This window comes from Chlorocebus sabaeus, chromosome 11 (assembly GCF_047675955.1).
Source record: "Chlorocebus sabaeus isolate Y175 chromosome 11, mChlSab1.0.hap1, whole genome shotgun sequence".
Taxonomy (NCBI): Eukaryota; Metazoa; Chordata; class Mammalia; order Primates; family Cercopithecidae; genus Chlorocebus; species Chlorocebus sabaeus.
Window position 1 is genome coordinate 101,818,478 of NC_132914.1, and position 27,823 is coordinate 101,846,300.

The following is a 27,823-nucleotide window of genomic DNA, read 5'->3' on the forward strand; positions in this document are numbered from 1 at the left end:
CAAAAATCTGAGTGCCTTTCCCACCTTTCCTGGTGTTTTTCTGGCCCTCCTGTTCTGTCCTGATTTCTCTCCCTGACCCCCTGACATTGGAAATGCAGGAGCTACTTCTCTCATCAGCCTTTTCTGAGTAGAAGCTCTGATAAACGGATGCTTCTTGCATCCTTACCCTTGTGGACTTTGGACCCTGCTCCCAAGGGTGTTGGCCTTCACTAGCTTCAGGGTGTTGACTTTCTTTAGCTTCTGCTGGGAGGAAAACCTCAAGCTTGGCCAGGTGGCAGATATCTGGAAGTCTTCATGACATACTAATATTTGTTGAGATACTAGTACTATCTATGTTTATATATGTATATCTGTGTATATGATTCAAGCACAACTGTGTCAACTGTTTAACAAAGTTTTATGGGAGAAAGCTTGATAATTGGGAAAATCTTATCCCTATTTATTTATTTGAACGACAACTTCTTGTAGTTTTTCAGACTTTGGGAAAACTGGTTATGATTTGATGTAGTGGACAAACATTGGAGAGTGACTGGACACCGTTGATTTAAAGGAACACTGCCTGGGGTTTCTAGCCTCAGTGAGGGCTGAGGCAGTTATTTGGTGGGCGGGAGGGAGGGGAAGGTCTGTCTGGGTACTGCTGAAGACTCAACACCTCGATCTATCCTGACAGAGAGTTGCCCAGTTCTTCATGACATTCAGGGTAGTGACCTTGGCTGTGTGAAGAGTGGCTTGGGCACAGGTGGTCTCAAAGGGCCTGTTACCCTGGAGCTACCTGTCTGCATCTGAGCGAGCCCTCTCTTTCTTTGGGTGCAGCCTCAGAAGGCACAGGGCATTTTGATGCTGTGGCACTTTGCCATTTCAATTTGAGGAGATTTGTCTTGGCTTGGAAAACAAAGCATTCAACTTGCAGCAGATTAAAATAAAAAGGAAGGAAAGTTGGGAACAAACACTCCATCCAGGAGTTTGGGCTTTGAGGTGGGGATGGGGATGGGGATGGGATAGAGGGAGGTGGAAAGGAAGTCAGGGATGCACTATGTCATTATCACCAACATCATCATCATATCCTTATTTCATCCAACCTAAGAAGACTGTGGTTGTAGGATGCATCGTTATTTCAGAGAAATTGAAATACGGAAATGTGCGCCTGAGAGTTGTGGCAGCCAGTGCACCCGGTGCTTTCCGCTCATGTCCTCCTCTTAATAACTTTATAAGGCAGGTTCTCGCATTATTTCCATCTTATTGGTGAGCAAACAGAGATGCAGGGGTTAAGAAAGCTTGCAGAAGATCATTCTGCTGGCTAGTGGAGGGGCCAGGATTTGAAGCAGGAATTCTAACACCCTTAGAGCCTACCGTTGGCTACGGTGCTCTGCTCCCCAGCAATGAAATCAGTGTTGAGGTAGTCATGTGTGTGCGTGCGTGTGTTTGTGCTTGAAGACTTTGATGTCAACATTTTGACCAGATGTGTCAGACAGATCTGTTGCTTCTGCCCCCATTACCTGTACTGAGTTACTTAAACCCGAGGCCCCTGTTTTCATGTTATTATCCTTACTAAGGTATGCAACTGGAGTTTAAGTTCTTTCTGCACATTTCACGTGCCCTCTGCACGCCCTCCTCACGGGCCAATCACTCTTGGGAACACTCAGAGATAATAAACATTTCCCAGCTGTATCATCCTAGAAGATCTGTCATTTATTAGCTGTGTACTGTTGGCAAGAACCTCTCTGCACTTGTTTCCTCATCTGTATGACAGAAATAATACATCTTGGGATGGTAGTGAGGAAGGGAGGGTTAAATAACATGACATTCACTGAAGTGCCTGCCTGGCATTCAGCATTGTATAGAACCGGAACTCCAAATGTCTTCTGCTAGTACCTGTTTCCCTTCTCCCAAAGTCACCCAGATCACAGGTGGCTGCGAGCTCTGAACTGGAACCGTTTCTAACACATCTGGCCACTTCCTCTAGAGACAGACATGCAAATAGCTTCACATCCTCTTGTAGCTGTAACCATTTGCAGACACCTTACACCTTATTGTCTTACAGTTTTTTAATTTGCCTGCACAAATAGACCTGCCTGGCCAACTTGGAGGGAATTTTAATATCTAAGCGCAGCCCATACATACGTGTTGCATACTAGGGCCATGCCTTCCTGCTTATCAAGGCAACAGAAATCTTGTACATGGTTTTCTTACTTTCTGGAGAAAGATGGGACTTTGTCTCTCCATTTTGTCATAACACTTTTTAATTTTTACTTTAAGATGAAACCCCACTCAAAATTGTGTTTCCCTGGATTTCCCTGGGGAAAAACCACTACAGTGGCTTTGACTCTTTTTCCCCTCCTTGGGATCATTCTGATCCCATTCCATAACTTTGGAGGGTCTATGGAATGGGGCTCAGCTTTACATCTTGTATTCACAATAAGGGAAGCAGGGAGTGAGGGAGATTGGGGGACCGTGGGCATGTTTCATCAGATGTAGCTCCAATGACCTTTTCTCTCTGACCATGTTTCAACAACCACACTTTACACACAGCCTAGCTTCCCCCAAAGCTCACGTGTGCACCCTCTGCCCCTGTCTGGGGCCTCCCCTATTCATTTTCAGATCTCTTCTGACACCTGCTTTTATCTCCCTCACCCCTTTAACACTTCTTGATGTCAGCAACTTAAGTATATTTAAGCATCCTATATTCCTAAAATATGCAGAAATTAAACAAATACCTTGTCCTCTCAGTTTCTCTCTCTTTTTTTTTTTTTTTGGAGGGGGGGATGGAGTCTCACTCTGTCGCACAGGCTGGAGTGCAGTGGCGAGATCTCAGCTCACTGCAACCTCTGCCTCCCAGGTTCAAGCAAGTCTCCTGCCTCAGCCTCTGGAGTATGTGGGATTACAGGCACCTGCCACTACACCCAGCTAATTTTTGTATTTTTAGTAGAGATGGGGTTTCACCATGTTAACCAGGCTGGTCTCAAACTCCTGACCTCAAGTGCTCCGCCCTCCTTGGCCTCCCAAAGTGTTGGAATTACAGGCGTGAGCCACCGCACCCCATCCAAAGATCCCTTGAGTAACAATATTCACATCAGTGGCTGAAGATAGAGAATTGTTAGGTTTTTGTTGGGGATATTCCAACTCTTTGTTTAGAACTTGCCTGATTTTCAGTAGCATCTTTAACACTTAGAGTTGATTTGGATCTGGCCTTACATTGAGTCATCATTTTTAGTGGGAAGAATACTATACAACATGAAAGAAAGTGTAAAAACTACTCTATTTTAACACAGTTGTTCTCTCTCTCTTTCTCTCTTTCTCTCTCTTTCTCTCCTTCTCTCCTTCTCTCTGTTTCTTCTTTCTTTCTTTTCACAGAGTCTTACTTTGTCACCCAGGCTGGGGTGCAGTGGTAGAATCTAGGCTCACTGCAATCACTGCCTCCCGGGTTCAAGCAATTCTTGTGCCTCAGCCTCCCCGGTAGCTGGGACTACAGGTATATGACACCATGCCTGGCTAAGTTTTGTATTTTTAGTAGAGATGGGGTTTTACCATGTTGGCCAGACTAGTCTTGAACTCCTGACCTCAGGGGATCCCCCTTCCTCAGCCTCCCAAAGTGCTGGGATTACAGGTGCGAGCCACCATGCCCTGCCTGTTTTCACTTTTATATGCTGTCTTTTATATGTGTATGTGTATTTACACAACCAAGGTCCCGATCCACATAATATTTTGAATTCTGTTGCTTTAACTTAAACCCCATTTACAAATCTTCATGTTATTTTAATAACAGTAGCATTTTTCGGTTGGTCCAAGATTATAGGAATAATTTCATAAATGATAGTTCATATCCTAGAGTGTTTTCAATTTTTGGCCATTACGAGGGAAATTCTATAGCAAACATCTTTACGCATCCATCTTTTAGTTTCTGTTGAATTAATCCCTTGGTGTAATTTCCCAAGAGGGAAACTGCTGGATTTGAAGGGTGTCAACATCTTCACGGCTCCAGTGATGCAGCGCACATGGGGCTATTTTTAAAATCAGTGTTCTCTCTGTTGGCATCTTGTGCCAGGAAAATGTCAGAAGAAAATAATATGAATGAACAATTAAAAAGCTAATTCCCATCTTTACCTCTTAAAAACATGGAAATGAAATAGGGGTTTGGGTCCGTGGGTGTTGCCTTGGAAGCCCCAGCTCTGTCACTGCAGGCAGGCCTTTCCTTGGGGGAGAGATCGTCTTTCCAGCTATCTTTGCTTCTGGAGAAAAGATGCTCACTGTGCTTGTTCAACAGCCCCACTTCTGCCTCCTGCACTTGCCTCGTACTCACCTTGAGCAATGCCAAAGCACTTAGGCCTCCAGCATACATCATCCACGCCTTCTGTCTGTTGACTGTGCAATAGCTCCTCTCTGGTTTGTGAAATAGTTGTGTGTCCACTGATTAATGTGTTTGTATTAAAACAGTGAGATTTTGGGTTGGAATATAAGAGGGTTTTGAGATACTCTCAAATAATTAGAAAGACAAGGGAGTGGACAATTAGAAATGGGAGCTAATTATGGCTTATTGAGCACTTACCTTGGGCCAGGCCCTGCTCCAAACACGTGACATGGATGAACTTACTTAGTTTTTACAACAACCCTACTAGGTAGGCATATTGTTCCCCCCATTTTACAGGTGAGATAACTGAGGCTAAGAGATTGAGTATCTTGTCAAGGACACACAAGATGGGAACCTGTGTGTATCAGTTTGCTAAGGCTACCATGACATATCCCCACACACTGGGTGGCTTTAAACCATAGAAATTCTTTTCTCCCACAGTTCTAAAGGGAGACCAGAGATCCAAAATCAAGGTGTCAGCAGGGCCATGTTCCCTCTGAAGGCCCTAGAGAAGAATCCCTCCTTGCCTATTCCTGGCTTCTGGTAGCTCCCAGCAATCCTAGGCGTGTCCTGGCCTGTAGCTGCGTCACTTGCATCTCCGCCTGTGTCTTCCGTGGTCCTCTTCCCTGTGTGTGTCTCTGTGGGTCCTCTCCTCTTCTCATAAGGACACTAGTCTGACCTCACTTAATTTAACTCATTATATCTGCAAAGACTCTATTTCCAGCGGTCACCTTCTGAGATTCCCAGTGGATATGAATTTGGAAGGGACAGCATGCAATCCACTGTATCATGGTCATAGCATGTCACAGTGGATTATAGTGGATTGTACACTGCGATCCATGGTTGCAGGTCCCCAGTGGATATGAATTTGGGACACTGTGCAGTCCACTTTACCATGGTCATAGCCAGGACCTGTTCCTGCCTTCTAGGACAAGAGTGGAGAAAAGCAGAAGTGGAGAAAAGAAAGCAGAAGCCTAGGTAGGCTCAGGGTTTGCCCGGGTGCTCTTGAGATGGACAAAGAATGGGCGAAAATCCCTTGGGCTTTTAAGAGGTCGTGTGGCCGGGAGGGACTGGAGCCCTGGGCGAGATGCCTGCCCGAGTGAGGTGGGGTTGCCGGGCACAGTCAGACTGTGTGAGGACTGTGTGAGTGAGATTATCCTGGGCAGAGCTAAACAGCTTTCTGGACTCAAGGGGAGGAGGCAGGTTTGGGGTTAATGCCCCGCCATGCTTGAGTAGCTTAAATAAAGGTTACCTGGACTATTTCCTTTCTCAAGCAGCTACGTTACTCTGTCTCTGAAGCCATGGGGGAACCCCAGAGGCAGACATCAGCATGTCCAGGTTGTAAAATCAGACTTGGAGTGCCAGGCAGAGCAGAAAGCACTTTGGCATGTTTTCTGCCTCACTGCAAAATAAATGTATGAGCATTCCAGGGAAACTGCAGGGAGAGGAGAACATTCTTCAGCAGGCGAGGAAGGATAAATGCAAAGTAAACGTATAAGGCTTATAATTACTCATTTGAAGTGTGTAAAATGTAATTAATATGATCTGTGTTGCAGTGCTGTCTCTCTTGTTTTATTTAAGTGAACATAAAATGTAATTTATGAGGGCTTCCCCAGGTTAACTGCCAATATCAATTCCTTGAACTGTGTTTTTTCCACAGCGTCTTAAGTTTCTCAGCAATAAAGTTCTTCTACTACTGTAGGGGTTTTCAGGGACAGAATTTATGCTGAGCTTTGGGGTAGGGGCTGGTTCTCCTTTACCCCAGACACTCACACCCTCCACCCCTTAGGCCAGCCTAAAGATGCCAATTCCTATTAATTATCTTCTCTGTTGATGTGAGGTTTTTCATGTCACTGGGATGACAGTTGTATACAGAAAAGGCTTCTAATAAAATTTAAGTCACAAACCTAGGAAGCTACCTTTAAATTTAGAATTACTCTTCTATTCATAAGCCTTTAACGGTTACATTTAGGGTGGCCTTTAATTAATGTTTGATCCTTTAACATACTTAATCTTCTGATAACAATTCAAATTGCGTTTAAAATGTCATCTATTTACAGTTATTTTTGAATACTTCATTTGCCCAATTAATGAACAAGCATTTATTTATTCATTTGTTTGTTTGTTTATTTTGAGATTGGGTCTCACGCAGTTGCCCAGACTAGAGTGCAGTGGCAGGATCGTGGCTCACTGCAGCCTCAACCTCCTGGGCTCAAGCAGTCCTCCCACTTCCGCTTCCCCAGTGGCTGGGACTACAGGCATGCACCACCACACCTTGGTGGTGTTTGTATTTTTTGTAGAGATGGGGTTTTGTCCTGTTGCCCAGGCAGGTCTCGAACACCCGGGCTCAAGCAATCTACCCGCCTTAGCCTTCCAAAGTGCTGGGATTACACGTGTTCACCATCCTGCCCGGCTCAAGTATTTACAAAATAGAAATCTAATACCTCAAACTTAAATATGGTGGATCTTAAGATTTACTTATTTAATTTATTTATTGTTTCAGACTCTTCAATTGGTTAGAGATGAAGGTTTTTTTGTTTTGTTTTGTTTTTGTTTTGTTTGTTTTTTTTTTTGAGATGGAGTCTCACTCTGTCGCCTGGGCCAGAGGAGATTAAGTTTTTAAAATGCTCTAGTATTATATATAAACTTAGATTTCAGCTTAAAATTTCAAATCAAATAAATTGTTTAATGAAGTCTTTCATAGTGTATTGCAGTGTAGATCTATTCAAGCAGGTCAAAATCTTGAAAGTATTAATATTATGGGTTTATTCTTAAACATCTCTATACTTATTTTAAAAGCAGTCTTATTGAAATATTATTTACATGTAAAATTCACCCACTTTTAGTGTAGAATTCAATGAATTTTAGTATATTTATAGAGTGCATCCCCACAGTCTAATTTTAGAACATTTCCATCACCCTAGAAAGAAACTCTGTGTCTATTTATTGTCACTTGCCATCCCCACCCCTGGCCTCAGGCAATTGCTGGTCTACTTTCTGTGTCTATGTACTTACCAGGTCTGGACGTTTTTTTGCACTTCATTTGAAATCATCCCAGGTTTTTAAGAAAACAATTTTGGCATCTCAAACAATATTGGGGTCACCTTTTCAAGCCACTTTTCGGGTTGCAGCCTCAGAAGCCTGAAGCTGCTTTCTTCAGAGCCGAGCTCTGCTCTGAGTGGCTTCCTGCAGCCTATGACCCAGACTTGAGTCACAGACTGGCTCATTCCAATGTCTTACCACCAAAGACCAGACCCACCCAGGTGGCTTCATTATGTCTTGATTCCTTCCTTGCCTGTCCTCGGGCTCACAAACAGCTTTAAGACTTAGTTAAGTGAGAGTTGACTGAAGTCCATCCTGGCATTGTTTTACCTAAGGTCACTGTTCTAAAGTTCTGTATGTGACAGCCATGCTCCATTGCCCACCTGCCATCCTCACAGCACCAGCTTTCAGTGTAGAAAGCTGGTGTACCACCATGCCCAGCTCATTTTTGTATTTTCATAGAGACGGGGCTTCACCATGTTGACCAGGCTGGTTTTGAACCATCAAGCCAGTTAGTGGTGGCCACCAGCCAACCTGCTCACCAGCAGCCTCTGGGCTCCGCCTCAGGGTGTTGCTCCATGTCCCAGCAAAACAGCTTAAAAAGCAAAACCGCAGCCAGGAGTTGGACAGATACCTGAACACCGTGTTCATAGCAGCATGAGTCACGGTGGCCAGAAGTTGAAAGCAACCCTAATGCCCATCAGTGGATGAATGGATAGTGGTATGTATGATGGGATATTACTCAGAATAACAATATGTCAGAATAAGGAAATTCTTATACATCCTACAATGTGGATGGACTTAGAAGACATTACGCTAAGTGAAAAAAGCCAGACACAAAAGGACAGACAGTGTATGATCCCACTTGTGTGAAGTACTTAGAATATTCTAATTCAGCTGGGTTTGGTGGCTCACATCTGTAATCCCAGCACTTTGGGAGGCCGAGGTGGGTGGATTGCTTGAGTCCAGGAATTCAAGGCAAGCATGGGCAACATGGTGAAACCCATCAAGGCAAGCCTGGGCAACGTGGCAAAACCCATCTCTATAAAAAATTCAAAAATTAGCCAGGGATGGTGGCCTGTGTCTGTAGTCCCAGCTACTCTGAAGGCTGAGGTGGGAGGATTGCTTGAGACTGGAAGGCAGAGGTTGCAGTGAGCCAAGATTGTACCACTGCACTCCAGCCTGGGTGACACAGCAAGACCTTGTCTCAAAAAAGAAAAAAAAAAAAGAATATTCAAATTCATAGAGACAGGAACTCGAATGGGGGTTACCATGGACAAGAGAGACGGGAATGGGGAGTTGTTATTACAAAGTGATGTGTAGTTGGTGACAGTTGCACAAGAATGTGAATGTACTTAATGGCACTGACTTGGACACCTGAAAGTGGTCAAAATGGCAAATTTTATGTTATGTGTATTTTATTACAATTAACAAAAAAGCAAAACTGCAGTTGTATTATTTCTTGCCTCGAAGAACTGATTCAAGGGTTCTAGTTTGACTACAGAATCAGATGAATGCTTTCTCGGTCTGGCCTCAAATCCTTGTCTGGATGACTTAAAGTTCCCAGCACTTTGGGAGGCTGAGGCAGGCGGATCACCTGAGGTCAGGAGTTCAAGACCAGCTTGGTCCACATGGTGAAACCCCGTCTCTATGAAAATACAAAAATTAGGTGGGTGTGTGGCACATACCTGTAATCCCAGCTACTCGGGAGGCTGAGGCAGGAGAATTGCTTGAACCCAGGAGGAGGAGGCTGCAGTGAGCCAAGATGGCGCCACTGCACTACAGCCTGGGCGGCAAAGCAAGACTCTGTCTCAAAAATAAATAAATAAATACATAAAGATGCCTCACCCTCGCTGGCCCATCCCTTGGCTATTAGGTGCCACATGACCCTTGTAAGTACCTATGCCCAGGCCCCTGGCCTCTTTGGCCCCACCTGGTACCAGTTTCTCCCTCTGCTCTTCTCCAGATGGCCTGCACGTGCGCTCTCTATGTGTGCACCTGTTCCCCATGTCTGGCTGGTCCAGCGTCCCCAGACCCTTCCAAGATACAAATCCCCTGGGGTGCTCATCAAGCTCGAAGCTTCCCAAGCCCCTCTGTAGGAGAATCTGATTCAGAAGGGCTGGGAATATATGTTTTTTAAATAGTACCTCGGATGACTCTTATCAGGAAAGTTTAGAAGACCTTGGACTGGGGTGACTGTATTTCAAAATGGTTTAGTTTCCTGTCTTTTGGGAAAGGCACTTCCATTCATTCATTTATTCATTCAGCCCTGAATTTAGGCCCCTTTTAGGAACTGAGGATATTGTGGTAGACAAGACAGTCCAAGTCCTTTTGCTCATGAAACTTAGGGTCTCGTGGTGGCAATAAATAGACAACAGCCAATAAAGCATTTAAGATAGAAAGACAGGAGGGAATCAATGCCTTGAAGAAGAATATAGCAGGCGGGGCACGGCGGCTTATACCTGTAATCCCAGCACTTTGGGAGGCTGAGGCGGGCAGATCACTTGAAGCCAGGAGTTTGAGACCAGCCTGGCCAACATGGTGAAACCCTGTCTACTAAAAATGCCAAAAATTAGCTGGGCGTGGTGGCACACGCCTGTAATCCCAGCTACTTGGGAGGTTGAGGCATGAGAATCGCTCAAACATGGGAGTTGGAAGTTGCAGTGAGCTAATATCACAGCACTTTACTCTAGCCTGGGTGACAGAACAAGACCCTGTCTTTAAAAAAAAAAAAAGAATACAGCAAAGAAGGGGAGGGACAGGAGAGAAATGAGGCCACGGGAGACAGTGTGTCCAGGGAAGCTCTCTCTGGGGACCTGATGATGCGGTCGGAGGGCAGAGTAAAGAAGAGAGCAGTTGTTGGTGTTGGGAGAGGGGCTCCAGGCCGACAGAGCAATGAGTGCAAAGGCCCTGAGGCTCATGCTTGGTTTTTTGGAGAAAGAGCAAGATGACCAGTATGGCAGAGGAGGAGGGGCAGAGGCAGGTGGGGCTATATCATGGGGGGCCTCTGGGCCATGGAAAGACTTTGGATTTTGTTCTAAGATGGTGGCAGGTCTTTGGAGCAGGAAGGCTGTTGTGATCTGATTTACGTTTTTAGAAGATTATTCTGGCCGCTGGTAGAGAATAGAGTAGGGAGGCCAAGGTGGCAACAGGGAGACCAGTTAAGAGGTTTTTGTCATAGCCCAAGGGGAAGGCGATGATGGCTTGTACCAGGGTGGTGAGGACAGAAACATGCTGATGGCTGGGGCATAGCAGACAGAAAAAAGAATTTAAGAATAATTCCTCGCTGTTTGGTCTTCACAGCTAGGGCATGGTGGTGGCATCCACTGTGATGGCGAACATTGTGGGAGGGAAATTTTAGCTGTGGAAGCCATGAGTTCTCTTTATCAATGTTTAACATATTCCATTCATAAGCACCCTCAAATTGAACTTAAAGGAAGAGTCAAGTCAAGGCCAGAGGTCCTACAGCAGGGCTGGAAAGCACACCTGTGGGACCTCTGGCCTTGGCTTGACTCTTTCCAGATATCTGAGTCAGGCATTTTCAAACCATGCACCATGACCCATTGGTGTGTTGTAAAATGGATTTAATGAGTTGCGACTAGTACTTTATAAAAGAGCAATAGAAAATGTTAGTTCATCACACATAGTAAGGATAGTACTTTTAAAATAAAACTTGTCTTGGTTTTCTATATATATTTATATGTAAATCACGTGCAAAAGGAGAAAGGGATGAGGCCAGGAATCAGGAGGTCTTCATTTTAGCTGCAACTCGGCCTATAGCCAGCAGTGTGTCCTTGAACAGATCACCTTCTATCCTGCACGTTCATTTCTTTACCTGTAAAATGGGCCTAGGGATGTGGTGGTTTAATCTTTTAATGCCTGGCACCTCCTCCCCTCCCCTCTCTTCTGCTCCCCTCCCCTGCCATCTCCTCTCCTCTCTTCCCCTTCTCTCCTCCCTTCCCCTTCTCTCCCTTACTGTCCCTTTCTCTCTTCTCCCTTCTCGTCTCTCATGCTCTCAATGGGTGGACAGCATACCCCACTGGCCAGGAAGAGTATGTTTGAGCTTTGTGTCTTAATCTGTTCAGGGTGCTATAACAAAATACCATGAACTGGGTGGCTTATACAGAACAGAAATGTATTTCTCACAGTTCTGGAGGCTGGGAAGTCCAAGACCAAGGCATTGGTAGATTTGGTGTCTGGTGAGGCCCTGCTTTCTGGTTCATAGGTAGTCCCTTCTTGCTGTGTCCTCACATGGTGGAGGGGGTTTATAAGGGCACTAATCCCATTTATGAGGTCTCTACCCCCCATGACCAAATCACCTTCCAAAGGCCCCACCCTCTAAAATGATTATCTTGGGGGTTAGTATTTTGGGGGGACACAAACATCCAGATTATAGCACTTTGTGTCCTGCCATTCTTTTGCTCAGTCAGAATCAGTTTTGAGGATACTTTCCCTAACCACATAGATTCATTCTCTTTCCTTGTGTGGAAGTCATTGGACCAGGTGGTCTCTGAAGAGCTCTTTTTGTCTTAGATGTGCCTGATGGTGCACTAACCTGTCAGGCTGACAACAGATTTGTACTTGGACAGGGATCTTGTACTTTCGGAAGCAGGCATGCGCTCTGGGCGTGTGTCTGCAGATCGGCCAGAATTCTCTAGAAGAGGGAATGGGTTGGCTGCTGGGGCCATGGGTTTGGGGGACTCCATTTGGTGGCCCAGTTCTTCTCCTGGCTGGTAAATATTTTAACGTATACAGTATATTCTTCAAAGCTGAGTATAAGAGCCCCCACTGGAAGGCTTCCATGTCAGTGAATCTCACGGCTCTTAGATGAAGCTGCATCTTTTCCCAAGCTATACTAAGCACATTCACGTAATTCTTAGATTTACACCCTTGACTTTCATCTGCCAAGTTTAATTCACTTTAGTTCTACAACCACCTTCTACAGGCTGGGCGTCGGGAGGGGCTCTTGCTTGGAGGAGCTGGAGTAGGAGAGGCCGACATGGGAATGGCTATGATATAGGTTCAGATTATTCTCAAATCAAATCAACCCCAAATCCCTCAGTATTCTTCAGTGAATTTGCTTATAGGGTCTCCAGTAAGGAGAAAGAGATTTGGGAATGGTTTTAAAGGCTCTGAATTGTCCCTCTGGGAGGGACTGGGTGAGGGGAGGAATGGGAAGTTGGAAAACTTAAGTTTGATAATGGCATGAATGACAGGTTAGGCTGAACCCTATTTTCACCTCACTGTTTCACGGCTCCTGGAAAGTCACTTGTGAATACAAGCGTGCTGAATGTTTTGTAAAGCTCCCGAAGGTCTGATTGGTGGGAGAATACTGGGTCAACATTTGGGATTGCCTATTTGCTTGGTCTCTATCAGTCCCAAACATCTATAAGCTGTGACATGTCCCATTTCCCAGGAGTAGGGGAAGCATGCAGGTGTGTGGGTTTGAATCCCAACTCTGCCATTCACTAGCTATGTCACTGGGTCAGTTCTTAACCTCTTTGAGCCTCAGCTTCCTTGTCTGTAAAATGGGTGTGATACCACCTCCCTCCTGGCTTGGCGGTAAGTAATAGAGAGAGACAGTAATAAAGGCTCATGTTGACTGGGTACTTGGAGAGTTCATTTAAGGCACATCACAGCACCACAGCAGTGTGTCATATTAATTTTTCTTTTTGATTTAACTACTTTGGCTAAGAAGGTAATTGAAACACTTTGAAGAAGCATTGGCACTTTGAGAAGAATTTGTCAGGAGAGCACATGCTAACTCCTTTTCTTTGTTCGTTTGCTGTAAGTAAGTGATTTGGTCTGATACCCTTTAGTAGAGTACCTTTGGTTAAATCCTCAGATCACTTGTTCTGTTGTTTTTATTCATTTGACACAAACGTACTGAGTACCTGCTGTGCGCGGAGCACTCAGGCCATGGACACGTCGAGAGGGGCAAACCTGGCAGGTGAGGGGCTTGGCTAGGCCCAGGTGTGATCTCCAGCCCTGCTGTGGGACCTCTGGCCATTCTGTCCCCACACTGGGCCCAGTATTTTCCTCTGCAAATGAGCAGGAGTGACCAGATGAGGGCTAAGAAACCCTCAGACTCCAAATATGAGTTCGGATTCAAAGAGCTACAGGATCCTTGTAATAAAATGAAATCTCACGGAGACAGAGGTTCCTGGGTATTTTTAAATCTCAGAATGGATTAGCTTCAGATGCAGTTTTCAGGAGGACTTACTGGCTTCTGTTTACCTCTCATATTTATGAGAACGGTTTAGGATTGAACCAAGTCTAAGCCAAACTGTGATGTAGAAGCCTTCGGGCTTCAGTACTCTCCCCGCTCTTCTCCCTGCTCTCCCCCTTTTATTTTGCTTTTTCTTCTCTTGCCTCCAGTTCTGGTATTCCTTCCAGAAAGCGACTCAAACAGTGCGCTTGGGTTCTAGTGTTAGAAGGGAGTTCCTTCCTTTGCACTTAAAAGGAGAGTAGGGCTTGAGGAGGTGGCTCACGCCTGTAATCCCAGCACTCTGGGAGACCAACGTGGGAGGATTGCTTGAATGCAGGAGTTCGAGACCGGCCTGGGCAACATGGCAAAACTGTTTCCACAAAACAATTGCAAAAATTATCTGGGCATGGTGGCATATGCCTGTAGTCCCAGGCACTGGGGAGGCTGAGGTGGGAGGATCACTTGAGCCTGGGAGATAGAGGTTGAGATTGGACCACTGCCCTCCTGCGTGGGTGACAGAGCGAGACCCTGTCTCAAAAAATTAAAAAATAATATAAAAGGAGAGTGTTGGCAGTGCTGAACTCAAAGTAATGTAAGTCATTGCTAAGGAGAGCTTCAAGGTGCCTCTGTTAGGGGTCAGATTCTTCCCACTCTGAGATCCCCTAACTCTGAGTTCCTCTTGGGAGAGCTTCAGGTTGCAGCTGGGTTACTGAGACAAGGAGTTTGTCCTAAAAGCTACCCGTGTGGCCCACGCCCCACTGAGCTACAGACTACCAGCTCTGCTTCTGTGTAAGGTTTTTTCTTGGAGGGGATGTCACTATTTCTGTGTTATTATTGCAAAATGATAAAAGCCTCAGTACCAGGGGTTTTAAAACGCTGGTGGATTGTAAACCGGGTAGAGATTGTTCTCACAGCCAGGTGTGGCTTTTCCGCTCCCTGCCTCTCCTGGCCTCAGATTCTTTCCTCCCACACTGATTACTGTTTCACTGCTCCCCACCCACCGCTCCTTCCACCCTGACTCCCCAAACCTGAGCAATTCTAGGGCTTGTTTAATCCATGGTTCTACTGTGGTTAACTTCCACCACCCTGTGCTTGGAAGTTAGGAGGTTAGAGTTAGAGCCAGCTCTCCACGGGCTGCTCTCGGTTAGCAGACTGGGAATGGAGTGTCCACTTGAAAACAACGTGCTCGTCATTATAATGAAACACACACAAGCGGCTCGAGTTTAATTTTAGCTTCATTTATGTATCGTGGGAGATGTGGAACTGTTCCTGGGTCCAAGAAATCATACTGTAATTTGAGCTAATTAGATTCTTAGCGATCACATGGTTGAACCTCTTCACCTGACCAAGGAGAAAACGGAGGCCCAGGGAGACCTTGTTCAAAGTGAGGATCTTAGTTTGGTGGCAGAGCTAGGGGTGGGATCCAGCTCTGTGGCTTTCCACGTGGACAGTTTTTGAGTGCCATGGACCAGGCTAGTTTACGTGTTCACTTCATTCCCACTACCACCCTATGATACAGGCATTATTAACCGCGTTGCATAGCTGAGTTTCAGAGATTAGGAAGTTGACCCAACGTCCCAAGGCTAGTTAATGGGTAAAACCAGGACTTGAATCCAATTCTGGTTGAACCTGCTTCTTCCAAAGGGTTTTGCTGGGTGAGCAACTCATCTTGGTTTACCTGGAACTTACTTGGTTTTAGCACTCATTTCATCACAGTGAGCTCAGAAGAGGATAGGCAGAGCTGGGAGACTCAGTGTCCTTTGAGGGCTGACTTTGGGTCCCCCAGGTGCAAAACAGAATTGCCTGTCCTTGCAGGGCAGCTCCCGCTGAGGGAGCTGGGCATTGCTCACCCTTCTAACTTGATGAGGTTGAATCAGACACTGTTCTGTCTTGACGGATGGGCTGGGGCACACTGCTAGGGCTCCGGCATGAATGTGTGCATTTGGAGAAAACATTTCTGCAAGTGCATTGCTGTCCTGCACTCTCCGAGTGTGGAGCAGATGAATCATGCCCAGCCTGTTAGCAAGTCAGATTTGGAAAGCGTCCGAAGTCAACCGAGTATTAGAGTTGTTTTGCCAGCAGAAGGAGCAGAGACCCATCTGGACTTGGGTGATTTAGTACAGCAGTGCTTCATTTTGAAACGTTGAGGGAAGTGACAGCCCAAAAATGGTAGGAGTTGTAAGGGTAAAAGCATCTTTTACTGCCTTCCGAGACAGCACGGTGAACAGCACCAGTGCTAGAAATAAACAGACATGGGGGTTGTCAATTTGATACTTGCCCTTGCTGCTTGCTGGCTGTGTGATCTTGGACAAGTTACTTAACCTCTCTGGGCTTCAGTTTTCTCAAGTGCAAAATGGGAGTAGATGACATCATTATTACATCTAACTTAAAGGGGTTTTATCAGGATTCAATGAAACAATGTGAGAAAAAGGCTGAGCATTGTGTCAGGCATCAGATACATGGTACATTCCCACTACGTGGTAGTTTATTTTGTAAGATACGAGTTCTGGCCCTGGCTCTGCTGCTAGCTACACTGGGCACTTCAGGCAAGCGTGTAAGGTCTCCGAGTTTCTTCTGTAAATCGAGGGGATTGGCCTATACTCAAATCCCTTGGAATTCTAAATGTCTTTGGTTTTAGGACATGCATGAGAGGCAAGTTCCTACTCAGGATCCTGCAGTTTTTCAGTTCTATGTCTTCAGACCTGAATTAACAATCCAGCAGCTCTCTTGCATTCCAGCAGCGCTGAGAGGGTCACAGGGAGTCGCCCAGAGAACCAGGTGGGCTTGATTCCTTTATCCTGAGCCAGCTCCCCACGGGCTGCTCTCAGTTAGCAGACTGGGAATGGAGGGTCCACTTGAAAACAACGTGCTCTTCATTATAATGAAACACACACAAGCGGCTTGAGTTTAATTTTAGCTTCATTTATGTATCGTGGGAGATGTGGAACTGTTCCTGGGTCCAAGAAATCATACTGTAAATTGAGCTAATTAGGTTGTTTAAAAAAAAAAAACCTTTAATCCCATTGATTTGAGTTTAGAGAGGAGAAAACAAGTGTTGTGGCTAAATAAAACTCCCAGTGGGCGGGGTGGACAGCAGAAGGCTGCCGTTAAATGTCCTCGGGGCCTCAGGGATTTCTTTTACGGGGCTTTTGATCATCAGACCTTTCATTTTTCAAAGGAAAAAAAAAATAACCGTAGCCTAATACTACTGGCAGTTTTCTCCATATATAGCAAGAACTAAACCTCTCTGATGCTCTTAAAGGAAGTGTTAAATCCTCTATCATTCATCAACCTTTTGAGTACCTACTACATGCCAGGCACTACAGCAACAACATGAATAGGTTAGAGAGAGGCTCTATCCCCCAAACCCAGTGCCTGGCGAGTTGCCCCACACATCATAGGTACGTGATAAAAACTTGTCGAATGAATGAGTGTAATAAAACCATTAATTAATAGTTTGCCATCACAGCATTTCAGTGAATCCTATTACATTTTGACTTGTCCTAGAAGTGGCCAGCCAAGCAGGTCTCAGGCCTGGAGGAGACTATGGAGATGTTTGACTTACCTGTCAGTGAAGAGGTGACCCAGTGTGGCAGCTGAGACCATGGGCTGTCTAAGGCAGAATCCCATCTCCACCTCTTTCTAGTCTTGAGACCTGGGCAAGTTACCTAACCCTGCTGTGCCTCGGTATTCTCATCAGTGAAGTGAGGACGGTAGTAGTACCCGCGCCATGGGACTGTTGTGGGGATTAAATGTGTGAACTGCTTGGTGAAGCACTGATGCCCTCTGAACGTTAGCTGCCACCGTCTGGGCCTTGGTTACTCAAACTTCCCTAACACCACTTGTAAGATACATGCAGGGTGAATATACTCTGTGCATAATTGCTGGTCCTTCCTTTGCATCCCAGGCAACAGAGTAGGTCCTCATTGTTACCATTTGCATATGACTAGCCCAGAATCATTTGTGGCCCCTGGAAACCGAAAGCCCCTGTGGTCTAAACCTGAGAGGGTACAGTGGGGCTTAACTTCTAGGGAGGGTCCGAACCTTCACACAACATCAGCAGTAGGAGATGGTCCACAGCTCTTACTGTAGATGCTATAGTGTCTTCTGAGGTAGATGGAGCCCGGTGGTATGGAAATTGTTTATTCTATAATTGGATGCTCAAGAATCAGAAAGCATAAAGAGCATAATTTGTACCTGTCTTCCCCATGGTGGGGAAGTCTTATTAAAATGCAGATTCCTGGGCCTTCACTTCCATCTGCCCTTCCTTCTGATTCAACATCTCTGGGAGGAAGCCCAAGAATGTGCCCAGAAATCTGCTTTTCTAACAAGCAATGTGATGGGCAAAATAAGTAGAGCGCGCATTGAGAAACTCTAGTTTTTGGAACGTGACATGGAGGATTTGGGGAACTTTATCTTTTCTTCACTCTCCTTCTCTTCCTTCCACAGATCACTGGGCTCCTCCTGAGTCATCTGGCTCCTTCTTTCCTCTTGAGGAGAGATAAAGTATTGGCCCAAGCCTCCCACCCTGGTGGGCGGGGTGGGCCTTGACTCAGTGGTCGGTATCCTCGTGGCCTGCTGGCCTAGCTGAGTTGGGAGGTGACCCTTGGCTCACAGGTTGGGCAGCGCCTGTCAGTCTCGAGGCTCAGCTTGGCTCCTTTCCACTGACATGGCCTTGACCTTGGCCAAGTGCCTGCAGTAAACGGAGGCGCGGAGGGGTTATCTGTAAAATGCAGGTACTTCCTTCCCCGTGGGAAGGATCCCACTGCACCGACTGCCTGGTGCACAGTGAGCACTCCAGAAACGGTGGGGTTGTTATCATTCCCATAAAAGGCACACAAGGCCCCTTTGGCTTTTGTGGTCTGGGGAGCCAAGGCCGGTTCCCATGGCACCCAGTGAAGTCACGGGCAGGGCTGATGGCTGTGGGCAAATAACCCAAGGCTCGGGCCCCACACGGTCAAAGCATTTTAAAGGCCTTGTATTAGAAAAATAAACCAATTAAATAATACTGCCCCCCATAAAAGCAGACTTAATGGATTCCATGGTAGGTTTTTCACCGCGGCGGTCCCAGAGCCATGGGCCTCGATGAGCCTGTCTGCCGCCATAGGGAGAATTTAATCTTGCCTGGCGTGGGCATAATTTTACGAGTTTTATGGCTGTTTTTACTTCTCCGAAGTGTTGCTATGTCATTGTGCACCAAGGGCAACTTGCGTGCATTTAACAGTTTACCTCCTTTTTGGTGGAAATGAAAAATGAAGTCATAAATTAAAGAAAAACACAACATAGAATTTTTTTTTCCCTCTTCTTGGGGCAACTGGAGGAACAAAGAACCAGTGTTTCTCTGTACAGCCTGATCAAATTCTAATGGCTTTAATGTATTGACATTTGCCTGTGATTCTGCCCTCCGCAGGGAAGACTGTGGGCATGTAGCTATGTTTGGAGCTTGTACTACTGACCCTGAGAAGACCTGGAGCAGTTCTCTAGGGCAGGGGTTGGCAAACTCTAGCCCAAGGGCCGAAGCTGGCCCACTGCCCATTTTTGTTCATTGGTGGAAAAAACTCAAAAGAAGAATAATATTTTCTGACACATGAAAATTAGATGACATTTTCCCAGATTTCCGTGTTCATCAGTGAAGTTTTGTTGGCGCCCAGCCACACCCATTCATTTCGGTATCGTTTGGCAAGGCTCTCACACCACGATAGCCCTGCGGAAGAGTTATGACAGATACTGCAGGGTGCAAAGCCTAAATACTGTCTGGCCGCTTACAGAAAATTTTGCTGACCCCTGCCCTAGGAAGTCAAGGAAAAGGAAAGAGAAAACATGGCATCTTGTTTCTGGGCATTGATGATTGACTTGCAGAGTTTCCATGTGGCTCAAAGTGACAAGTCAACAGAGGCTCACCTGAGCAGCAGTTGTTCCTCTGGAGACCTTCCAGATGTCATCAGCTGCTTGTGGATGACTCTCCTCCCTTTCCTGACCTCAGATTAACTTCTGAGCAGAGGTCCCTGGGCTTACCCCCTGCAGCCAGCCCTCCCAGTCATTTGAGCTGTACCCTGCTTGAGGTCTGGTTTCTCCTCATCAGGCCCCTTGATAGCCACAAATAGAGAAGTTCCTGCCTTCCTCCCAAGGGGATGTAAAATAGCTTCTGAAATTTGTCACCAACACTTTTAAACTCTGGCTTTTTGCCAGGCACACTTTTAAGCATTCTGCACATAGTAGTTACTCATTTGATCTTCACATCCAACCCAGGAAGTTAGATGCCTCTCATTCCCATTTTACAGACAAAGAAGCAGAGGCACGGAGAGGTTAGGTAGTTTCCCTAAGGTCACACAGCCGGTAGTAGTAGAGCCAGTATTCAAACCCAGGCTGTCTGTTCCAGGGAATGTCCTGCTCTCCATTTGCTGCCTCTGTGGAGCAGGTGAGTTCTTTAGGCTCATGGAAGAATCTAGTTTTCCTTTTTTCACTCATGCCATTGTTGCACCTTGAACCATAAGAAAACTGCCTATGGTATACTTGAGCAGAAAGCCCCATTTATTCTTCCCCTATCTCTCTTTTTTTCCTCTCTCCTTCCTTCCCTTCTTCCTTCCCTCCCTTCTCCCCTCCTTCCTCCTTCTCTGCTTCCTTTTTTCCTTTTCTCTTTCCTTTCCTTCCTCTTTTCCTCTCTCCTTCTTCCCTTCTTTCGCTTCCTCCCCTCCCTTTCCTTCTCCTTTCCTCCTTCCCTCTTTCCTTCTCTCTCTCTCTACTGCTCTCTTTCCTTCCCTCCTACCTTCCTTTTTTCCTTCCTTCCTTCCCTCTCTCCCCATTTCGTCCCTCCCTTCCTCCTTCCTCCTCCCACCAACAAATAATGGTCAAGCCCATGACTATGCTTTACACAGTGCATGAGGTGCTGCACAGAGTGAACAAGAAAAATGAAAAGGAAAGAATTCATTGCCATTTAAAAAGAGCCCTTGGTGGCTTCAATGTTGGTGGGTTTTGAGGAGTTCACTTAATTCCTCCTCTTTTATGAATTGTAAGTACCATCTCTGTCTGGATCCGTAAACTCTTGTCTTTTCTGCTTCATGCTGATATTTTCACTAAAAATAACATAATTTAGGAGAGGCTTTGGGGAGGCTGGGCCTCTGACCTATCCAGTGGGAGGAGCCTCCTGGGGAAGGACCTGCCCGTTCTCAGAAGCCCAGCTTCCAGGGACTAGGAATAAAAGGTCATTGACTGTTGCTGGAGAAGTCTGCAGAATCTTAAAATGTGTTACCAAGCCTGGTGCTGGGTAGAACTTGCTGTCTTTGAAGCAGCCATTATGCTATCTTTTGTAAGTGGTTTCATTTCAATGAGTTTTAGATGTCTGTCTTGTTTTCTTAAAACACTTGCTGGGGAGACTTTTTAGCATGATTTAGGTCCTTCTGGATGTGGAGATGCCTGAATGTTGGGAAGACAGACGGCAGCTGTGCTGTTGGAGAAGGGACAGCGTGGAAATCTTCCTTTGCTAGAAGCTGGTTTTCTCTTTCTTTCCTGCCTGTTTCTTCTTCGCTCCTCTGTGCCTTTTTCTTTGTCAGACAACAAATCTTTATTGCTCATTTCTGATGAGCCTTCACTTTCTTTCCTCAGTCATGCGGAGGAATCCCTTTGGTGTGGACATCTGCTGCCGGAAGGGGTCCCGAAGCCCCCTGCAGGAACTCTACAACCCAATCCAGGTAAGCTTCGAGTACTCAGCATGTGAACTTTTTTTTTTTTTTTTTTTTGGTGGGGATGGATACTAAAAACTCCAAAATTGTGGTCTTTGGGGGATTTAAAACTTCCTTTCACAGCCCGGCATTTTATCTTCAGTGGTTGCTTTCTTCGTCACCCTTGTTCTATGTAGCATCTCTGAAAATTTCTAGCAGGGGATGTTTAGAATTAAAGAAATGCCTAGGCTCAGTGCTAAGTGTTCAGATCTGCCCAGGGTTTGAACTCCTGAGATTAATACAGTCTCAAGTCTGAGCAATGGGACTCGGAAATTAAAGGGCCTGCGAGGCTGTGCAGACTTCTCGTTGGTATCCCCAAAGGAAGAGTTGCACATGGGTACACTTGACACCCACTCCCATATCCCACATATTAAAGCCCAGTGATGCCCCACCTCACTGTGCCAGTTTGGCAAACTCCCTTGTGAGCAGGGACCTTTTGCTAAGTGACTGCCTCAGTAAATCTAACTCGTTAGTTTAATGAGGTAGCAAACGTGGCCTCTGTGCCATCAATTATGAAAAGAGCTCCTCTTTGAGCAAAAAAAAGATCCAACCAAGGAAAAGTGTCTTCTGTGGAAAGCTAGTGCAAAGTTAGGAGGCCTGGTTGCCATGGCAACAGCCTCAGTGGCGTGTGTGGGTCCTGATGTGGAGACTCTGGGACTAATCCTTTCGTAGGAACATTAATTAGCACTTGATGCCCAGAACTGGTGAGTGAACAACTAGCAGCAGCATCAGTGGACATTCGATAGCTGTAGAGAAAGAGGGAAAAATGTACTGCTTTGGCTACAGTCTCTGACTAAATTTAATACTTCTTTGGACCAAGGTACCTGGTGGAGGAAGATAATGCATGGGCCTCAAAGGTGTCGAATTTTAGAACTCTTGCAAAGGGATGCACTCGAGAACTACCTGGTGCCCCCTACCACCCTTCCCAATCTCTCACCTGAACTCCCTTCTGGAAAAATGGACTCCTGAGTTTATGCATCATGGGTGGCCTAATTAGGTTAACTCATGCCCTGTCTTGAGGTGTGACTTGGCCAGATTAGTCCATTAATTGCCACATCAGTATTGCCTGAGGCTTGCTGTACTGGGTTCTGTGGTGACTCAGTGGGGAATTTGATAGTTGGGTTCCCTTTGGTGCCCCAAAAACTCTGCATATGATATGCAGGTCTCCCAGCCTGTCCACACACATTCTGTCCTAAGGAAGAGGCAGAACTGTGCTTCAACAAAGGATGGGATTTCTGGTAACCCATGTTGAAAACAACACAGGCTCCTCAGATGCAAACCATTCCCATCTTTTTGTTGATATCCTCTGTTCTCAGAGCATTTTCTCCTTCAATACAAAACTGCTGAAACACTGCTGCAAATTTTATGGGTAACATATGGTGTCATGGGAAAAGCTATTTCTGAAGTCACCGCCCCTGTGGATGGAAGGTCCATGGACTGCGTCTGTCCTGTTCACTGTTGGCTCCTCAGTACCTAACACAGGGCTCTCAGATACTTGTGATTCAAAACATGAAAGTCCAGGTTCAAATCCTGACTTCATCTCTAACTAATTGTGCAACCCTGAATATATGATGAGTTCTCTTTAGAGGTCAGTTTTCCTACCTAAAACTCTCCCCGGAATGTTGGGGGGATGAAATAATTCTGATGTGTCAGGGGCTCTGTCGGTATGATTTGTCATTTTTGTGGTCCAGAGGGTGGCTTCCATATCAGAAGCCTTGACTTAGGAGTGAGACCTAGGGTTCAAAGCCTAATTTCATCATTTCTTTGCTATGTGACTGTGGGGTGTTTACTTAACCTCTCTGAGATTTCTTTCCTTGATTTATAATGTGGCATGAATAATACCTGCCTTGCAGTGTTGCATGTAGTGATGTGTCTTGCTTGGAGCTTCTTGTAGAGTTTGTACCTTCGTGGGTTGATTCATCCCTTTTTCTCATTCATTTCTTCATGTGCTGTTACATGTGCCTAGGAGCATATAGCTTAGTAGCTTAGCAGCTTAGCACTAGGCACTGGGCACAAAAGGGTGCAGAGGGTGTGTGCTTAGCCTTTTGTGGCTGGTAACTCTGGGCTCAGGGTTGAGGGGAATGAGTTGACTGGCGAGGAAGACCCTGCTTGGTCCCATTGTAAACCAGTCAGAGAAGAGATGCCTGTCCTGGGTAGAGGCCCGCTCTTCCTTCCGGTAGTGTTCTGAGCATTGTCTGGATGACAGGCCTATTGAGCAGTAGCCTGGGACTTGGGAGGGAAGCTAGGGCTGGAGAGCAGCTCCGGGAGGCACTGGGGAGGGCGTAGGTGGGTGAGTCACCGTCCTCCCTCAAGGACGTCTTGGGCAAGTTGTCTGGCCCCATTAGCCAGCAACCAGGGAAATGTAGCTGCAGGAAAATCACCTCGTTTCCTCGGGATGTTTTTTCTTAGGCTGGTTTCCTTTACAAGCTGCAATTATGTTCCATCCCACGCAAGTTCAGTAAGTGGCACTTTTCAGAGAAACTGTCTTGGTGATCATTTGGGCCAGGGAGTTGAGGAGAGAAGGGAGTGAGAGCTTCTATTGAGTTAGTTGGTTTTGTGTCCATGAGCCATTTACAAACTTTGCACCTGATTGGGCTCTGTGGCAGTTTCTTGTATTTCCCTACCAGCCAAGCTGTTGAAGCTGCTGAGCCCGGAATGATGTTATCACTGAGGCAGATGACAAACCCTCTAGTTGCTAGAAACCAAACTGCTCCCCGAGCTGGCGTTTCCGTTTTTTGTACTGATTGCTTATTTGGGCTTGATATATAATGGTGAAAACAGGAACTGTTTATTTTAGGTGATAAGAAACCAACATTATGGCAAGAAGATGTCATCTTAGTTACTCTGTTATCAGTACCATAGGCCAGATACTATCTAGATGCTTATAAACATCTTATCTAATCTTTGTAATAATAAGCCCCAAGCTAGGTTTTATATCCCCATTTTATGGATGAGGGAACTGAGGCCAATAACTTCATACAGCTTCTCCAAGGCCAAATAACTAGTAAGAAACAGAGTGAAATTCAACCCAAAAGCAAACTATAAATCCAAATTTCTTTACCTCTATGCTGTACTTGCTGTTACCAGCAAAGTTCTCTTGGTGGGAGTTACCCCATCCCCTCTCAAAAAAAAAAAAAAAAAATCGAACCCAGATTTTCACTGGACAAAGGGTTGGGAAAATTGGGAAATTTTGGCTATAATCTGGGAAAATTGGCTATAATATTGGGAAATTGGCTATAATCTGATTTTAGTGTACCAAGTTCTTTATTTTAGTGTCCAAGATTTCCTTATTTTAGTGCCCTGCAAACCCCTAACCAATAAAACAACAATTGGTTAAGAAAAGTTTGGAGTTGATATTCTTAGAAAAACTGTACTCTGATGTCTTATAATTTTCCTGGTTCTCTGCTGTTTCCTTGGCCCCAAAATAAAATGTAATTGCCAATCAGATCAGCTGGAATCAAGTCACCGAAAGTTCAGGAGGTGTCAATTGCATATTTGTGGGCCGAGCACATCTGCGGACCTCTCTGGCTCAGTTCAGAGGCACAGGGCAGAGCTGCATTGTCAGCCATTAATAGGGCCTAATTTCCCCTAAATGCCAGCTAGGGTGAGACAGCTTGTCCTTCTGCCTCGCCCACCTCCTGGTCCTCTCGTGGGTTCCCTGAAATCTTCACAACGTTACTCATGTGGTTCAGCCCTACCCTGCTTGGTTCTTTCTTTAGCATTTACACTTGCTCTGTGATTACCATGTTCCAAGGGGAGGGACACACACAGCACAGGGCTGACCGTGAATTTGTAAGCACTGAGTCTAGGAGGTTTGCACAGAGCACAGCAGATCCAATTGTTCTAGGGGTCTCCGAGGATCAAACAGTATTCAAGGAATTTAGAGGAATTCTGGGGAACTCTTTACGGGGCGGGGTTGGGGGGTGGGGGAAAGGCTCCAGGAAAACTGAGAATGACAAGATCTTGGAGGCCCCCACTGAAGTCTCTGTTACATGGTGACTCTTTATTGATCAAGTCTTCAGGGTGCTAAAGTAAACTTGTTTCTCCATCAGTTAGACTCCAGGAAGCAGGATGGGGAGGAGGAGAGAGGGAGGGAGAAGGAAGGTCAGAAGGAAAGAAGGATGAGAGAGAAAAAGGAAGACAAATTACTATTTACTAAATGTATAATACATGCCAGTGACCATTCTACATATTTGTCACACACGTCTCATGGAATCTTTACAAGAACTCGTGGGGGAAGGTCTCCAGTAACCCCATCTTTTAGGTAAATTAACTGAGGCTCAGACGGTTGAGCAATGTGCCAATCACGCAGCTCCTGAATGAGCGAGCCGGGCCAATGTAGCCTGGCTAGGTTGCAGGATGAGGAGAGGCTAGTGCTTTATTTTTCCTGGGTGAAAAAATGCTTCCTTGAGATTCTCTTTCCCACTGACTCAAGCCGAGACCTGAGGTGTGCTCAGGACCAGCTGTAAAATTCACAAAAGCAGGTGCCAGGACTTCTGGAATGGCATGGAATGGACAATAGCCGTCAACAATTGCGGGCCGGGCACAGTGGCTCACGCCTGTAATCCAGCACTTTGGGAGGCTAAGGTGAGCAGATCACCTGAGATCAGGAGTTCTAAACCAGCCTGGGCAACATAGCGAAACCTCTTCTCTACTAAAAATATAAAAATTAGCTGGGCATGGCAGCTCGTGCCTATAATCTCAGCTACTTAGAAGGCTGAGACAGGAAAACCTGGGAGGCAGAGGTTGCAGTGAGCTGAGATCGTGCCCGTATATCCCAACCTGGATAATAGGGTGAGACTGTCTCAAAAATAAAATAAAATAAAATAAAATAAAATAAAATAAAAATTGCAGATTTATTTTTTGCTTACTGAACCTGATATATAGCCCAGTGAAGGACAGGCCTTTGTCTCCTGGCTGGAGCTGGCAGAGCAGGAGTCACCCCCGAGAATTCTGCCATTGGATAGAGCATCTTGGTGACATTTGGAAGCTGGGCTTGTTGATTTCGTTGAATGTTTTAGATTGATAAAAGCTTGTAATAGTCCAAAGGTTGTTGGGGCAGTTGTGGGGGACTCTCTTAGCCCCAACCTAAATAGCTTTTTCAGCAATGCCTGCCAAAATTTGTTCCTTCAATGGACATTTGTAGTAGGGAGGAGAGGCACCTAAATCATGTAACCTGATAAGCGGTATATAATAGAAGCTTTTTACAAAGTTATGAGAGAATCGGGAGTGAGTGGTTAGCCTCTGAGGGACGGTGCACAGTGGGGGCCTTTCTACAGGATTTGAGTCTAGTCTCTGAAGACACAGCAGACTTCCGCATGTTAAAGAAGTGAGACAGCATCACAGAGTGGGGAACATCAGCAGGGCCACAGGGAGAGAGTCCATGGTGCATTCAGAGAACTGGGAGGGGTTTGTGGCTGGAGTGAAGGTGATGCCAGGGGCTGATTGGAGAGGGGGCAGGAGTGGCAGGTTGGTAGCGTGTGGATTGGGTCATGTCTGCCGTTCTGGTCATTTCCAGTCCACCTGGTCTTTACCTATTGGCAGGGTTGGTAGTCACAAGGGGCCCACAAAAACTGGCGTGCATCTTGTGACCTAGCTTCTCCTTTTGACTCGGCCACTTGCTAACTGTGGGGCTTCTCCAGGGCAGGTAATGTCCCCTTCCAGGCCTCAGCATTGTCATCTATAAAATGAAGGGGTTAGACTGGATCAGTGATTCTCAAGCCTGTGGTGAGGACATTCTGGAAGCTTTTGGAAAATGACCAGTGCCCAGGCTTCACCCCTGGCGATTCTGATTTTATTGGTCTGGGTTAGGGCTGGGGTGTTGATATTTTTCAAAGCTCCCTAAGTGATTCTAATGGGTAGCCAGGGTTTGGAAGCCCTGAGTTGGAAGGTCTTTAAGCACCCGCTACCCCCTGGTCCTAAAAGTCTTTGATTCTAATATAACCTATAACTTGCAAAGTTAGGGAGGGAGAAGCAGGCTGGCAGGACCAAGGGAAAACAAAAAGAGAAAGCAGATAAGCCGTACGTCTGCCTGTCTTTGTGTTCCGGGACACATAGTCCTCCTGTGCAAATAACTCACCATCTTCCTACACCCACCTATCACCAGACCCTCGGCTGATAGAAAAACGCAAGTTAGTTCACTAAAACCTTGGCGTTATCAGTACTGCACAAAGCCCTCTTCAGCACACAGCATAAGGACCATCCTGTAAAATCCCCAGCAAGCCTTTGTCCACTTGTAGTCAGTTCCTCTCTTGCTGACCTGCCCATTGCTCCCTTGCAATGTGCTTTCATAAATCTGATAAATCTGCCTTTCTCTCTGATAAATCTGATAAATCTGCCTTTCTTTACCTACAGTTCTCTTGGTAAACTCTTTTTACCACCCACATGACACCAACCCCAGATAGTCGCAATGCAGGACATAACCCATTATGTGAAAAGCAACTCAAAGCATATATGCTGAGGTTGTTCACTCTACATAGTTTCTACTCTCTTTCTGTATGAAGGCTCTGT

General features: G+C 45.9%; 1 protein-coding gene across 5 annotated transcripts in view; it reads left to right on the plus strand.

Moving 5' to 3' along the window:
* The window catches only part of CHST11 (carbohydrate sulfotransferase 11), a 308,964-nt gene that overhangs the window by 123,325 nt on the left and 157,816 nt on the right, over positions 1-27,823 (plus strand). For all 5 annotated transcript variants that reach the window (XM_008004486.3, XM_008004487.3, XM_073021047.1 and 2 more), the window contains exon 2: positions 21,198-21,283. In XM_008004486.3, coding sequence (XP_008002677.1) covers positions 21,198-21,283 — 86 coding nt within the window. The remainder of the gene's footprint in view (positions 1-21,197; positions 21,284-27,823) is intronic.